This window comes from Cryptomeria japonica, chromosome 4 (assembly GCF_030272615.1).
Source record: "Cryptomeria japonica chromosome 4, Sugi_1.0, whole genome shotgun sequence".
Lineage (NCBI taxonomy): Eukaryota > Viridiplantae > Streptophyta > Pinopsida > Cupressales > Cupressaceae > Cryptomeria > Cryptomeria japonica.
This window is the reverse complement of record NC_081408.1, coordinates 682563236-682575737: the sequence shown is the minus strand read 5'-3', so window position 1 is coordinate 682575737 and position 12502 is coordinate 682563236. Positions and strand designations below refer to the sequence as shown.

General features: G+C 36.8%; 1 protein-coding gene across 2 annotated transcripts; it reads right to left on the bottom strand.

The window, feature by feature from the left end:
* Positions 1-3406: 3406 nt before the first annotated feature.
* LOC131028641 (uncharacterized) lies at positions 3407-11461 on the bottom strand. 2 transcript variants are annotated; one of them, XM_057958964.2, is made up of 4 exons: positions 10950-11116; positions 9768-10842; positions 7724-8410; positions 3407-4237 (listed from the first exon to the last, which is right to left on the bottom strand). In XM_057958964.2, exons 1-4 carry the CDS (start codon positions 10964-10966, stop codon positions 3653-3655), a joined length of 2364 nt encoding a protein of 787 aa, XP_057814947.2. In that variant the 5' UTR covers positions 10967-11116; the 3' UTR covers positions 3407-3652. The 2 variants fall into 2 exon arrangements, with proteins under 2 accessions (XP_057814947.2, XP_057814946.2); XM_057958963.2 differs by having other exon boundaries at positions 9768-11461.
* Positions 11462-12502: the final 1041 nt, after the last annotated feature.

The window sequence follows — 12502 nt, the reverse complement described above, 5'->3', positions numbered from 1 at the left end:
TCCTTATTAGTTTGGAACTCGATGTCCCCATTCTTATAAAATATCATATAGGATTCAACATGATTTAGGAATGTTATTTTTACTACTTTCAGATTAATATAAACTCAGAAATCAGAATTTAGTTTGATTAGCTGAAAGATTTAGAGATTTCTAGATTTAGGCATGACATAGAAATGAACAAAGAAATAAGAACAACACATGGTTACCCTGGGAAAACCTCCTAGGAGGAAAAAACCCAGCCAGAAAAGATCCTCAGATTTGATTATGGATTATATTCATATAACAGTTACAACACTTATCTTAGGCCCTTGAGGATGTCTGAAGTGTTTGCTCTTAGGGCTGATGGAATCAACCACAGGTCTGCACTTTCATGTATATCAGGTCTGCTCCTTCAACACACCAATCAGCACTCAGACTCAAGCCCTAGATCTGCACTCTTGATGTGTCTTGGATCTGCACTGATTCAGTAACCCTGGCACTTTAATTCTGGAACAGCTCAGCCTTCTTTATGACAGCAAGAACTTGATGTTTGCTTCTTTAATTGGCAGGGATGATTCACATAAATTCCTTCACCAGCTTTTGCATTAATCAGATTGTATACTTTGCATCATTAGGCATGTGTGAACTCAGATGTATACTTCGCATCATTAGGCATGTGTGAACTTCGCATCATTAGCAGATATGTATTTTGCTTGAAAGATGTGTATTAATTGTGTTTTGAATGAGGCAGATATGTCTTATATATATGTGATGCAAAATCCTTTTTATGTCGGCCTAATATCAATTAAATTACTTTTAATTTAATTTGAATCTCTTTAATCCGAAATGCCTTGATAGATAGGGTCGGCTCTATTTAAGCAAGCACGTTATTATGCATGTAGCGTGGGGTTTCATTATGTAGCGTGGAGTGAAGTGAGGTATAGGGCCCAGCCCTACACGTTGGAGAAGGGGCTGGCCCCCTCGGGTGGATTCCAATCTTGCCCAAGGCAATTGGAATCTGCCATTCCCTAATTATAATCAACAAGGAAGACTAGTCCAAGATGTAATTATTATGTATAGTAATAAGCAAGTCAAGAACACAGTTTTACAGATACTATTTCCTGATCAATTAAAACATTTAAACACTACTGAGCTCAAGTTGTGAAAGCTATCTCCAAGGATGTAACTTGCAGAATATATTTGATTGTAAATTTATAACTAATGCCTCAGAGCATCAACAGTGAGCACAATCAGACTCTTTTTGTTCACTTGAAAGTAAAATTTGATGCCTACATTTCATACATAGAGACATCACTCTCATGGAAAAAATGGAAACTGAATGAGAGCAGTGTCTGCATGTAATGTCCCATTTTTTACATCCATAATTCACTTCCTGGGAATGGCAGTGCAGGAGTGACATTAAGCGGATAGGCAGCATACAGCAGTTAGAGTCAGTTAAATTATGAAATAAGGCAGAGGAGTCAACCGGGTCAGTTATGCAATAAAATAAGGCAGATGAATCAGTAAAGGTCAGTTAAATAAGTGACTAGCAGGGATGGATTTGTCAGGTATCTTGCCTATGATTAAAGGATGCAGGGAGCATAGAGTATAGAAAGCTTAGGGAGGCAAAATAAAAGGTCCTTCTGAAAATTAAAACAAAATTCAACTTCATTCACATGTATGTGATGTTGCTTTCAGCAATTTTGGTGCTTGGAGACAAAAACCTAAAGGTGTGCAATTCCAATTATCTTGGGGATAAAAACCCTCAAGAAGCAAATCAAAATTCAGAGTGACTCGGAATCTTTAATAATCTTCAGATTTTCATGTGTATCAGACTAGCATGTTCAGATTTGTAAATTGTATCAGACCAGTTAATTTCAAGCTGTATGTGTTCAGATAAAATATAAAAATTAAAATTATTTATTGCTATGGTATTTCTAGGTTTCTTATTTTGTATGCATTTAATTGAGGTTTTATTGTGGTATCAGAACTAAGACCTGCCCAGCTTGAGAGGGGTATTAAAAAAAAATAGCTATTGCACGTTAATGAGCGATAGCAAAATCAGGTATCGACTTAGGGAAATAAGTAAGCAAAAAAATGTCACACAAAAGAGAGGAATTTTTCAATGTAATGAAATCCTTTAATGATAGGCAGCAACAACTCATCAATCTGTTCATCGAGAGTATGTAGGGTATGGGAACAAAGGAACCAAACCATGCCACTACACCTTTAAGTAGTGGTGCACAAGGGGAATCTTCATCTTCATCAGCAAACCAGAACATCCCAGTGAAATTAGTCATTGGTTTTGGACTACCAAGAGTCACAATCTAGCAAAAAGAAGCCATGCTGTAGGAAGAGAATATGCACGACCAACAGGAGGAAGAGGATGCTCTCCATGTTGAATACGAGGAAAAATGTACTGAATCTCAAGCAGATATTTCCTTTATTCATTTCTATATGTTGAAGTCAAAAACCAGAATCAAGAATGGAAGTAACCCATACTAAACAAACCATGTAAAGATTTGCAAAGAAGGCTGGGGAAGCTTATTTTCCCCTCATTTGATGGATTCAACAAAGACTAAGCTTAAGCTTGGATCCAAAAGTTGAATAGTTACTTTTCATTAAGCCCTATGTACAAGGAGAAAGCAATTAAATTTGACATCCCTTACCTAGGAGTTGCAGATGAGTGACAGTGTCGCAACCTAGTCACTTTAGGGCACAGCCTTATCACTACCTACAAGGAGTGTTACAGGATGTTGACTAACAAATTTCAGAGGCGGGACACACAGGAGCGATTTAGGGAGTTGGCGGTGGATAAATATGTGGCTGATTTCCAAAGGTGATGGTACCTGATGTCTCAAAGAGTTGTTTGATTCACATCTTCACTGAAGGTTGAAAGAACCCCTCAGAAGCTTGGTTAGTGCCCTTGAACTGGATTCATTGCAAGCAGCCATTAAAACCACGACACCTAGTAGATCCTTCCATGAGTCTACCACTAGAGGTATGAGAAGAAGAGAACTATAGTAGCAGTAAAGGACTCCACACAAACCTTTTCCCAAAGATTGGGGGCTGCACTCTCTTGACCCAATGGTCAGTAGGAGATGGAAAACACCTTTAGGAGTCAATAGCTGAGTGACATGAGTCATGACCCACGGTGAGATGCAGAGGAAGCAGTCATGCTTTCGCTGCAAGTAGCCTTTGGACCAACACACAGGTGAATTTCATGTTGTATGTGTGTGTTTGAATAAAATATAAAAATAAAAAATATTTATTGCTGTAGTATGTCTGGATTTGTTATTTTGTATGCATTTAGTTGAGGTCTTTACACTGCATTGAACATCAAGATATAAAAATATAATGCCAATGTGGTAAATGGAGAATAAGTAATACATTTTCATCTACAACAGATGTAAAATTGCAATTCACATAAAGAATTGGTAATTGCTTTATATTCCTCAAAATACAAACTCTGCTACAAGAACATTACATGAAGCATATGCAATGGAGACAAAGAAACTCTAAATAAAAAAAGCAAATTCTAAAATTTTTATCTACTGGAAAAATGAATTTTAGACTACAAATAGGATTGCAACTATTGGAAGGTCCAACTTGGTGACCACCCATATGATACTAAGAAAAACAAGCTGACCACTTTCAGCGAAACACTTTTGGATCATTCTACATTAGTTTGAACACAAGAACTTTTCTCTGTTAACTGCTTCCCCATGAGAGTACTAGCTGTAGCAACAGAAATAGATTGTTTTGATATCTTCATGAACTGCTCCCCATCAAAGCTGCAAGCCTTTTGAAGCTTATCAGCTTCAGAATCTGCAGCTTCTGCCTCTCCGAGCAAATTTCCTGCTTCTTCAAGATCTTCAACCTCAAGTGCTGTGGACCATTCCTCCCTTGCAGAAGCAGCAACTAGTCGAAGTCTCTCACATCTTGCCTTTGCTGCCTCTCTTTCCTTTACCATGATAAGATCTTCAGCCTCTTGTAATGCAGTAACTTTCCCATTTATTTCCTCTTCCAGATTCTGCAAATCTGACAAAGCCTTCTCCATGTTATTGGTGACAGTATCCTTCTCTATGCTTAATTTCTTTGCCTCAGCAGCAACTCGCCCGGCTTCCTTGAAATTTCTTGCTGCAGCTGCTACTTTCTTTTCTGCTTCTAACTCTGGGCCCCTTTTTTCAATAAACAATATCTTTTGCTTCATAGAAGTAATCTCTTGATTGAGATTTGCTTTGGCAGATGAAAGCTCCTGTTTTTTAAAAGGTCACTAACTCAGTACTATGCAGTAGAAATATGAATGCCTTGTTCCTTATATAGCACATTGTTAATGAAAAAGAATTCTAGACAGTTCCCTTTCCTAGAAACTACTTATGCCTGATTAAGGCTTTACTTAGGGGACCACCATTGTTGTGTTACTGGTTTCCTTGCAAGTTTCTAATAGAGTTTTAAAATTTTGTATAGCAAAATATATCTTTCAGTAAGAAGAAAGTAATTCGTAGCTTTAGCCCAAACAAAAATGAAACCATACTCAAGGAGACCATTCTAATCCTTTGCTACGGGTGGTCAAGGTTCTGAAAAGAAGTTTTTAGGAGATTTTCTAAAAATTCTTTGTTTTAAAGCCCACTCAACTAAATTGCAAAAAGCGTTGCTTTGAATATGAAATTTCCATGACCATCCTGCAGCCTATGAAATAGGCATTCAAAACAATGCTAAGCTTTTTACAGTAGGAGAATATTCATTCAATAAAGGAAGGTAACCAAGGAGCATGATGCATATAGCATTCATAAACAGACAGGAAATAAAGCATACTAATGCATATAATAACCAAAAAAAACCATAAAGAAATCAACTACAATATAAAAGTAGTAGCACCAAAGAAGAATGTAAAATAAAAAATTAGCACTGCAGCATAAAATAGAGAAGAATGATTTGGGGATCACCTTGTAGTGTAGTGGTCATGCGGTTGCATTGTTAATGGTGCAACTTCCGATCCCCGCTTGGCCCAAATGGTGTTAATGCCGGTTTGGGCCCACCTTGGTGGAGATGCTGCAGATTGGTAGATGTGCAGGAGGTAGGTGGACGTGGAGATTGGTGGAGAAGGAAAGAGGTGATTGGTGGATGTGGAGGTGTTAATGCCTCAATATGATGTACTTGGGGACGAGATTGGTGGAGAAGGAAAGACGTGGTTGGTGGAAGTGGAGGTGTTAATGCCTCGATATAATGTACTCGGGGATGGGGTCCCCCTCTTTCACCCCACTGGTTCAAAGCTCCAGTCAAAAGCACTTACTGAGCAAAAAATAAAATAAAATAAAGAAGAATGATTTAAATAAATAATTAGCACCAAAACAATGCATGATCTATGTCATATTGATAAAACTAAAACTTGCAATTATTATTCAGGATGCCCATTCAGTTTTTTCTGACCCTTAAAGTTTCTGGAGAACTCAAGAAAGAGCTTGCAATGAATGCAAGCTCCAAAATAGGCAAAAACAATGGGCAAGGTTGATTCTGATACAGTGTTATAAGCATGTATAATCTCAAAAATCACCCAAAGGGCAAGAATCACTGGAGTGAATAAACCAAAGGGATTGCATTTCAAAGCAGAATGTCTAATCCCTGAACCATAGAAAATAAGTTTGTAGCAGATCCCATGTACCAGGCCACAAAATGGATTAAATTTCTTTTGCAGATGGTATGGATTTAAAAGACTATGACTAAAATGCACTAATTATGTCACTGTTTCACCAGGAAAGCCAAGTGGCGGGATGAATCAATCAATTACATTAAAGTCCAACATTACTAAATTAGTTTAAGGATGAAAACAACTATGATCAATGTACCATTCTCAATTTCATTGATATTGTTACTTAACCCGAGCTCTTGTTGTAGCATCAAAGGATTTTCTAGCAATTAGTTATGATCTTTGGATGCTCAAAATCAAGTATCTTATTGTCTTGGGTTCCGTGCATGTAAGTTAAATTTATTCTTCGGTTGGTGCAAGCTTCATGCATTTTCTGTCTTTGCTTTGAGAAATCTACCAGCTTGATGTAAAGTGTGGCATGATGCAGAATAGGCATTTGGCAATAACTAGGTCAAGGAGTAGACAGTCAATCCTTTTCATTATCACTTCAGAGCACACGTCAACATCTTCTACCAGAACTACAAAATTGAGATACTTGCAAAATATTTGCATCTAGTACTAAACCAGATAAGAAAGGAAAAACTTGACTACCAGAAATCTGCCTAAGAAACAGATATAATGGTTTGACAGGAAATCTATATTCAGCCAAATTTTTAAAAGATCCAATCAATTGCATGATGATATCATCTGCTGGCAGTGCTGGATTTGGTTGGAACACCAAAGTTCATTGTCATCCTCCACAATTCAATTTCTTTCTTCCCAACAGTATTTCGTGACTAGAAATTCCTTAAGCACAAATCATTTACAATTTGTCCCTCTGCATCAACAATTTTCTTCAATGTGAGGCACAAGAGCCAAATTCAAATTATGAAGGGGTGTGCAATTGTCAATAAAGATACTAATTATTTAATTGATGCAGAAATGTCTGAATTTATCCTACCATAGAGGATTTCACGACTACTTATAAGTCAGGCACATAGGAGCTCTGACAAAAGTCAAGATCATAAAGTATGAAGACTAGAGTAAGTTCTCTTACCTGGAGACACAAGGCATGAAGACTCGAGTAAGTTCTCTTGCCTGGAGACACAAGGCATAGAAAAACTAATAATAAGGAGAGACAATCCACCACAAGAATGGTGGAAATGGCCTAATACAATTTGCACTTTAGGGAACAAAATTAACAGCCTCTCTGTGAACTTAAAATCGATCTCCATGTTAACTACAAAGGGATCATACTAATCACGAATCAACTTTGAGACAAGGTACTGGAATAAGCGAGTTTGAAAAAACCAAGAACTAGGGACAGAAAATAAGATGTAGATGAGTGGTACCCAATGGTTCTATAGAATACTATATTAGATTTTATGTACGAAACAAAATAAAGATGCAGAAAGCAGTGACATAACAGTCCTTGTGATTTTAGGGAAATTTCACTATCTTTGATTGCATAAAACATATATGTAGGAGAAAAACTTGGTAATGATTTGTTAGCAAATTTTCCAATTTGTTTCTGATTTGCATATATATTATCATACTTGAAGTCTTACAGGTGTCTGTCACTGCTTGCTAGAATTCATTTTCCTACTTGTGTCTTTTTGTTTGCCTCAGATGTTGATACACTAGTTTCAATCCATTTAAAAACATTTACTGTTATATATAAAATTTGTAGGCTTTTTAATACGGCAGAAAGGACCATCTAATGGCAAATACTAAATCAATTATCAGTTATTTTTAGCAGATAGATGTGCAACAGAGACCTAGAAAGATTCCAAAAATGCATATTTCAGCTAATCAGTGCTATATAAGAAAATAAGATATGATTACATTCTGGCAAAATCCAAGGGCTAGTCATAAATTGAAAAAACAAGAGTTCGTGTAACTATAAGTGGAGACTACAATGCTGGAATTATCTTGTCCGATGTTCTTCAAAGTCAAAAACACATCCATAACAATACAACAAAACACAGAGATGAAGAGCTGAATAGCAATTTGATGTGGAGGTCACAGACACAATGGAGTAAATTTATATAAAATAGTGACTGGTAAAAAGAAGGATGTAACCATAAGAATCAAAGTACCAAAGCCGTGACTCACCTGAAGAGATAATCTTGCAGCTGCAACCTCTTGTCTTAAGTCTTCAACTTCTTCAGAGATTTGCTGCTCCTTCTTTGCAAGCCTCACTTTATTTTCCCTGGACTCCATAAAGGATGATGCTATTGACTTCCTCAGAGCCACCAAATCATGAAGCACCCTTGCTTCCTCTCCAGCATCACCAGCTAACTTAATTAGATTCACCTTCTTTGTTTCAGCCAAGGCAAGAGATTTGTCAAGATCCATTTTCTTCATTGATAGAATTTCAGAGTTAGATTCCAACTGGCCTTGTATTGACATTAGTGTTTCAGACTTCGTTTTCATTACTGCACACTCATCTTGAAATTTAGATACCATACCAGAAATCCTATTCTCAACATCTTGTATTTTACTGTCATTTTCAGATATCTCATCTTCCTTTGCTTTCACTAATGCAAGTAAATCTTGTAGCTCCTTCATCAGTGAGTCTCGTTTTTTGGAAAGTTCTTTTTTCTCTTCAATGTCATCCCTAACAGAATCATCTATTGATTCTTTGAGTTTCTCATCTGCATCTTCGATAACCTTCGTTTCAAAATCAACTTCCATTTTCTGTAGCTCCAATGCCTCTTTCTGTAGTACCCATTTCTCCATTTCCTTCTCGGCCATATTCTCTGCCTTCTTGATGAGATCAGCTGCAAAAGCTTCTGCATCCTGGGGAAAGATTACTTCAGACATTTCATTGGTGTACTCCTTAATATACAAAACGAGCTATTCAAGAAAGAAAGCACATTGCCACTGCAAGTAATCATATGAGAATGATTGGAAGTAGAACTTGATGAACCAGGCAAATCCATAAATTCATAGAATGGACTAATAAAACACATTCAGCAGTTTCAAAGTATCAGCAAACGAGCAAATTCACTGGCCTAGAATCACGTAGATTTCTGAGGGATTGAACAAAGAGAGTGCAGATTAGTTCCAGATGAGAAGAATCACATGTGGCAAATCCCAAACCTTCATTCCAACGGTGTGAATAAAAAATTTGATCATGAGAATGTAGGAGAGGAATTTACTAGATAGTTATTATTAGGGCATATATAAGACAATTTATGTGGAACAATTATTCGCAATTGATCTCACAATGACACACTAACAGTGTATACAAGATTCAAATCAGTTTGATGAAGTGGATAAATTTTCTTCCAGAATCAAGAGGAAATACAAGATGCTCCTGTCAGAAATAGAACTGCACTAAATCTACACTGTTGGAGTCAGATAAAACCATCCAGGATTTTGATACCATTATATTTCCTAAGGTCACCTACCAACTTTAAGAAGACCAATGTCAGAATATTTTTATTTTCAGATGACCAGAACTTGGATGATACGATTAGGTCGTTATGGATACAATTGCAAATTTCTTCTAAGTGTTGGGTTTCAATCCTCACTTATTGAAATGAAAAAACTGTACGATACTCTTAATCTCTTACTGCTCATTTAGAATGGCAGGAATTTCAGGATAACTTTTGAATGCTATGTTCAAGTTCACAGATTGGCAATCCTCTGAGGGTGGAATAGATGTGAACAGGTGAAGTTGTGTCCTGGGAAGTCTATAAAGGAGGGTGCACTATTGCATTCTGGCTACTTATAAAAAGCAACATCAAAGGACTAGAAAATGAGGGATTGCAGTTGTTGCATGCAAAAGAAAACTGTAATTGTATGTCTTTACTTGTGCATAGTATTCCATTCCTTGAAGCCCTTTCATGGAAACTATTTTGCATAATCAAAAACTAATTAAACAGAAGTAAACTCAAAAGGGAGGAAAAATGTACTAAAACAGCCATAGGTAGCACAAAGCCTCAAAGACAAATGTTTAATTAGTGATCATTTTGCTGCTGAAATTAACAAGGTGTCCTCTTGACAGATCAGTCCTATAATTATGCTCTCTTTGAGATGACGATCTCACAACTGAAGTTAACAAGCTTGCTCTTACATAACAAAACTTAGGACAAACATAAAGTTCCTTTTCTACCTGCTGCATGAAACCAAAAAAAGAAAATAAACCTACCTTTTGTAAACACTCAAGCAGTTTAATGCCTTCCTCCTCTATCTGAACCTGTGCTTCCAGTATTTCCTGCATTGCTAGAGCCATCGAATCACAATCTGCCTCAGCACTTCTGAACACATCAATTGCTGCCTGTTTTGACTTCTCTATATCAAGGAGACTCTCACTAAGAGTTTCTGCCCTTTCAAAATCCTCTCTTTCACATGCCTCCTCCAATTCCTTTTCAAGTTCCTTATGCCTATTAGATGCAACATTTACTTCCTCGGCTGCTTGTCTCCTCCTCTGTGCTGCTACCTTCCTGGACATAGATATTGACGCCGCCCTTTCGTGAAGCTCCTTCAGTTTGCTGGATATTTGAACCTTAACATCATCCAACTTCTTCTCGATCAGAAATACTTCTGCTGATTCAGATTCAGCCTCTATACTAGTGGGTGCATGCTCAGCCTTTCCCGTGGTATCAGAATCAGCTTCCTGACTACTCTGTTTTTCAATTTGGACGGTATCTTCATCATGCAATATTACAGCATCGTGGCCTGTTACTTGAGCTACTACACCACTCCGTTTCACATCATTCCCTCTGTTCTCCTCTGCAACTACCTCCCTCTCTAGGACATGAATTGAGCTCCCCGAATCGTCTTGAGAGGGCCTCTGATCTGCCTCTTCTTCAATTTCAGCAGAATCAAGACTCTTTTCAGGTATAGATAATTCAATTTCATCAATGGCTTTTGAGCTTGATTCATCAATTTGAACTGGCAATAATTGCCCTTGCAGTCCTCCGGTACTAACATCTGCCTGGCCTTGAGAAGACATTTGAACCTCAACACTAGATAAATTGTTATTATCAAGATGAGCATAACCATGATCATTATTGCCATCACCGACACCATTTTGCGATCCATCATCGACAAAATCATCCCTCCCGTAACCAATCTTAAAGCTTCTTTTTTTCCTTCGGGATGCATGCTTGGGTCCAGAAATCTCCAATGACCTTGTATTAACCAACGAAGATGATGAAGACGGGGATGTGGATGTGGCTGTTGATGCAGATGTCAAACCCTTTCTGTTATTTTGATTTTCTCTATTTAAATCCAAATTTAAAGAGTTCTGATTTTCATGAACTGGGTTTTCGCTGATTGAGTAAAGATTAAGATCAGAGAAGAGATTTTCATCAAGGGGCTGACTTACAGTATTGGGCGGCTCATTATCGGGCAATGGATGTTGTTGATTTTGCGAAGGTGGCGTTTCTTCAACTTGGGAGGGCGTCATCAGCACCATCCCTTCGAATAACGATCCGAAATCATCTTGTCCACCATTGTTATCATCGCCCACCTGTCCGTCCATGTCTATTAGATCGGATTCGTATCACAAATCTTTCATACCATTGCAAAATTATCAGCTTTTGCAGGAGATCAAAAGCAACTTCAATTGAAATCTAATAAAATTTAGAGGATTTTTTTTTCTGCAAATCCCTACTTCGAAATTCCGATGCTGTCATGTGACAGGAATACAAATTCTGATTTTGTATAAATTAACTATATATTCTTCGAACACAGGACACTCCTATAAATTTTAACATTGGCAATTTGGGAAATACGAGGACATTTTTCACTATTTAGGTAACATGATAATTTGAGGCATGCAAGGATTTTTTAACACACTTTCTCTTCACATATTCACAATTCAATTTTTCTTTGCAGCTCGGGTGCTCGAATTCCATGACTTTACACTATGCGACTATCTATATATGATGTGTATTTACACTTTCAAATGTTTTTTGGATTATAATTTAGTAAAATTAATTTTATGATGTTTTAATAGATTATGTAGCATTTTGGTTTCATGGATCAATAAGCTTGATTAAAAATTAAGTTGAATTCTAATAATACATCATAATTTAATATGTTAAAAAAAATAACTTCTTACCAACTAGCCTTACTATGAATCAATTAACATTTGATGTTCAAATTTTGAATTGTTAAAGTTTCTAATCATTAATTTATAAGAAAATATATTTTACAAAGAATATATTATCATATTTTATTGTAAATGTGTTTATTATAATAATATAAAATTCTTTGTATTTTTAAGTGATGATGGTAAGTTTTTGATATTTTTATTGAAAATGTTAAAGATATCATATTAATTAGGTGTATGCAAAAAGGTTTATGATAAAAAGTAATGAGTTAATATGCATAGTTCAAGAGTTCACAACAAACTATAAACAAAAATGTCATCAATATATGAATAGCTAAAATTCACATGAGGAAGGATATGGAGCCACCCAACCATCCAGAACATCCTAAATAGCAAGAGGTACAAGAAATCCCCACTTAGATGGTGACGGCACAATGGCACTCAAATTTACACCACCCTAGGCCAATGGGATCCCCTCTAAAGGACTAACAACAATCTTATTGTACGACAACAAAGTATAAACTCTCGTCCAAAGAGAGAGAGAGAGAGAGAGAGAGAGAGAGAGAGAGAGAGAGAGTTGTGGGTGTTTGAATGAATCCATCGCATTTATAAGATCCCATGGTCCTACTCATTCCTTAAATAGGATGTCAATGCTTTTAACTGCATATTGCCCACATAAAGTAAGGGATTCCAAGTAGTATTGTACGGAATTGTTGGACTGTGGAGGTAGAATTCACACATTTGGTCTTGTGGGTCTAGGGTTGCTTTGGAGTAGGTAGTAAGGAATGACCTTGGTGAAATAATAGAGATGGTGTATTGTTGAG

Bases quoted from the DNA above. Each gene is read 5' to 3' on its own strand.
- LOC131028641 (XM_057958963.2), bottom strand. From the start codon at position 11,105: ATGGACGGACAGGTGGGCGATGATAACAATGGTGGACAAGATGATTTC. The intron at 8,411-9,767 runs GTAGGTTTATTT...ATCTTTCCCCAG, and splicing joins TGCTTGAGTGTTTACAAAAG to GATGCAGAAGCTTTTGCAGC. The intron at 4,238-7,723 runs GTGAGTCACGGC...TTTAAAAAACAG, and splicing joins CTGCAAGATTATCTCTTCAG to GAGCTTTCATCTGCCAAAGC.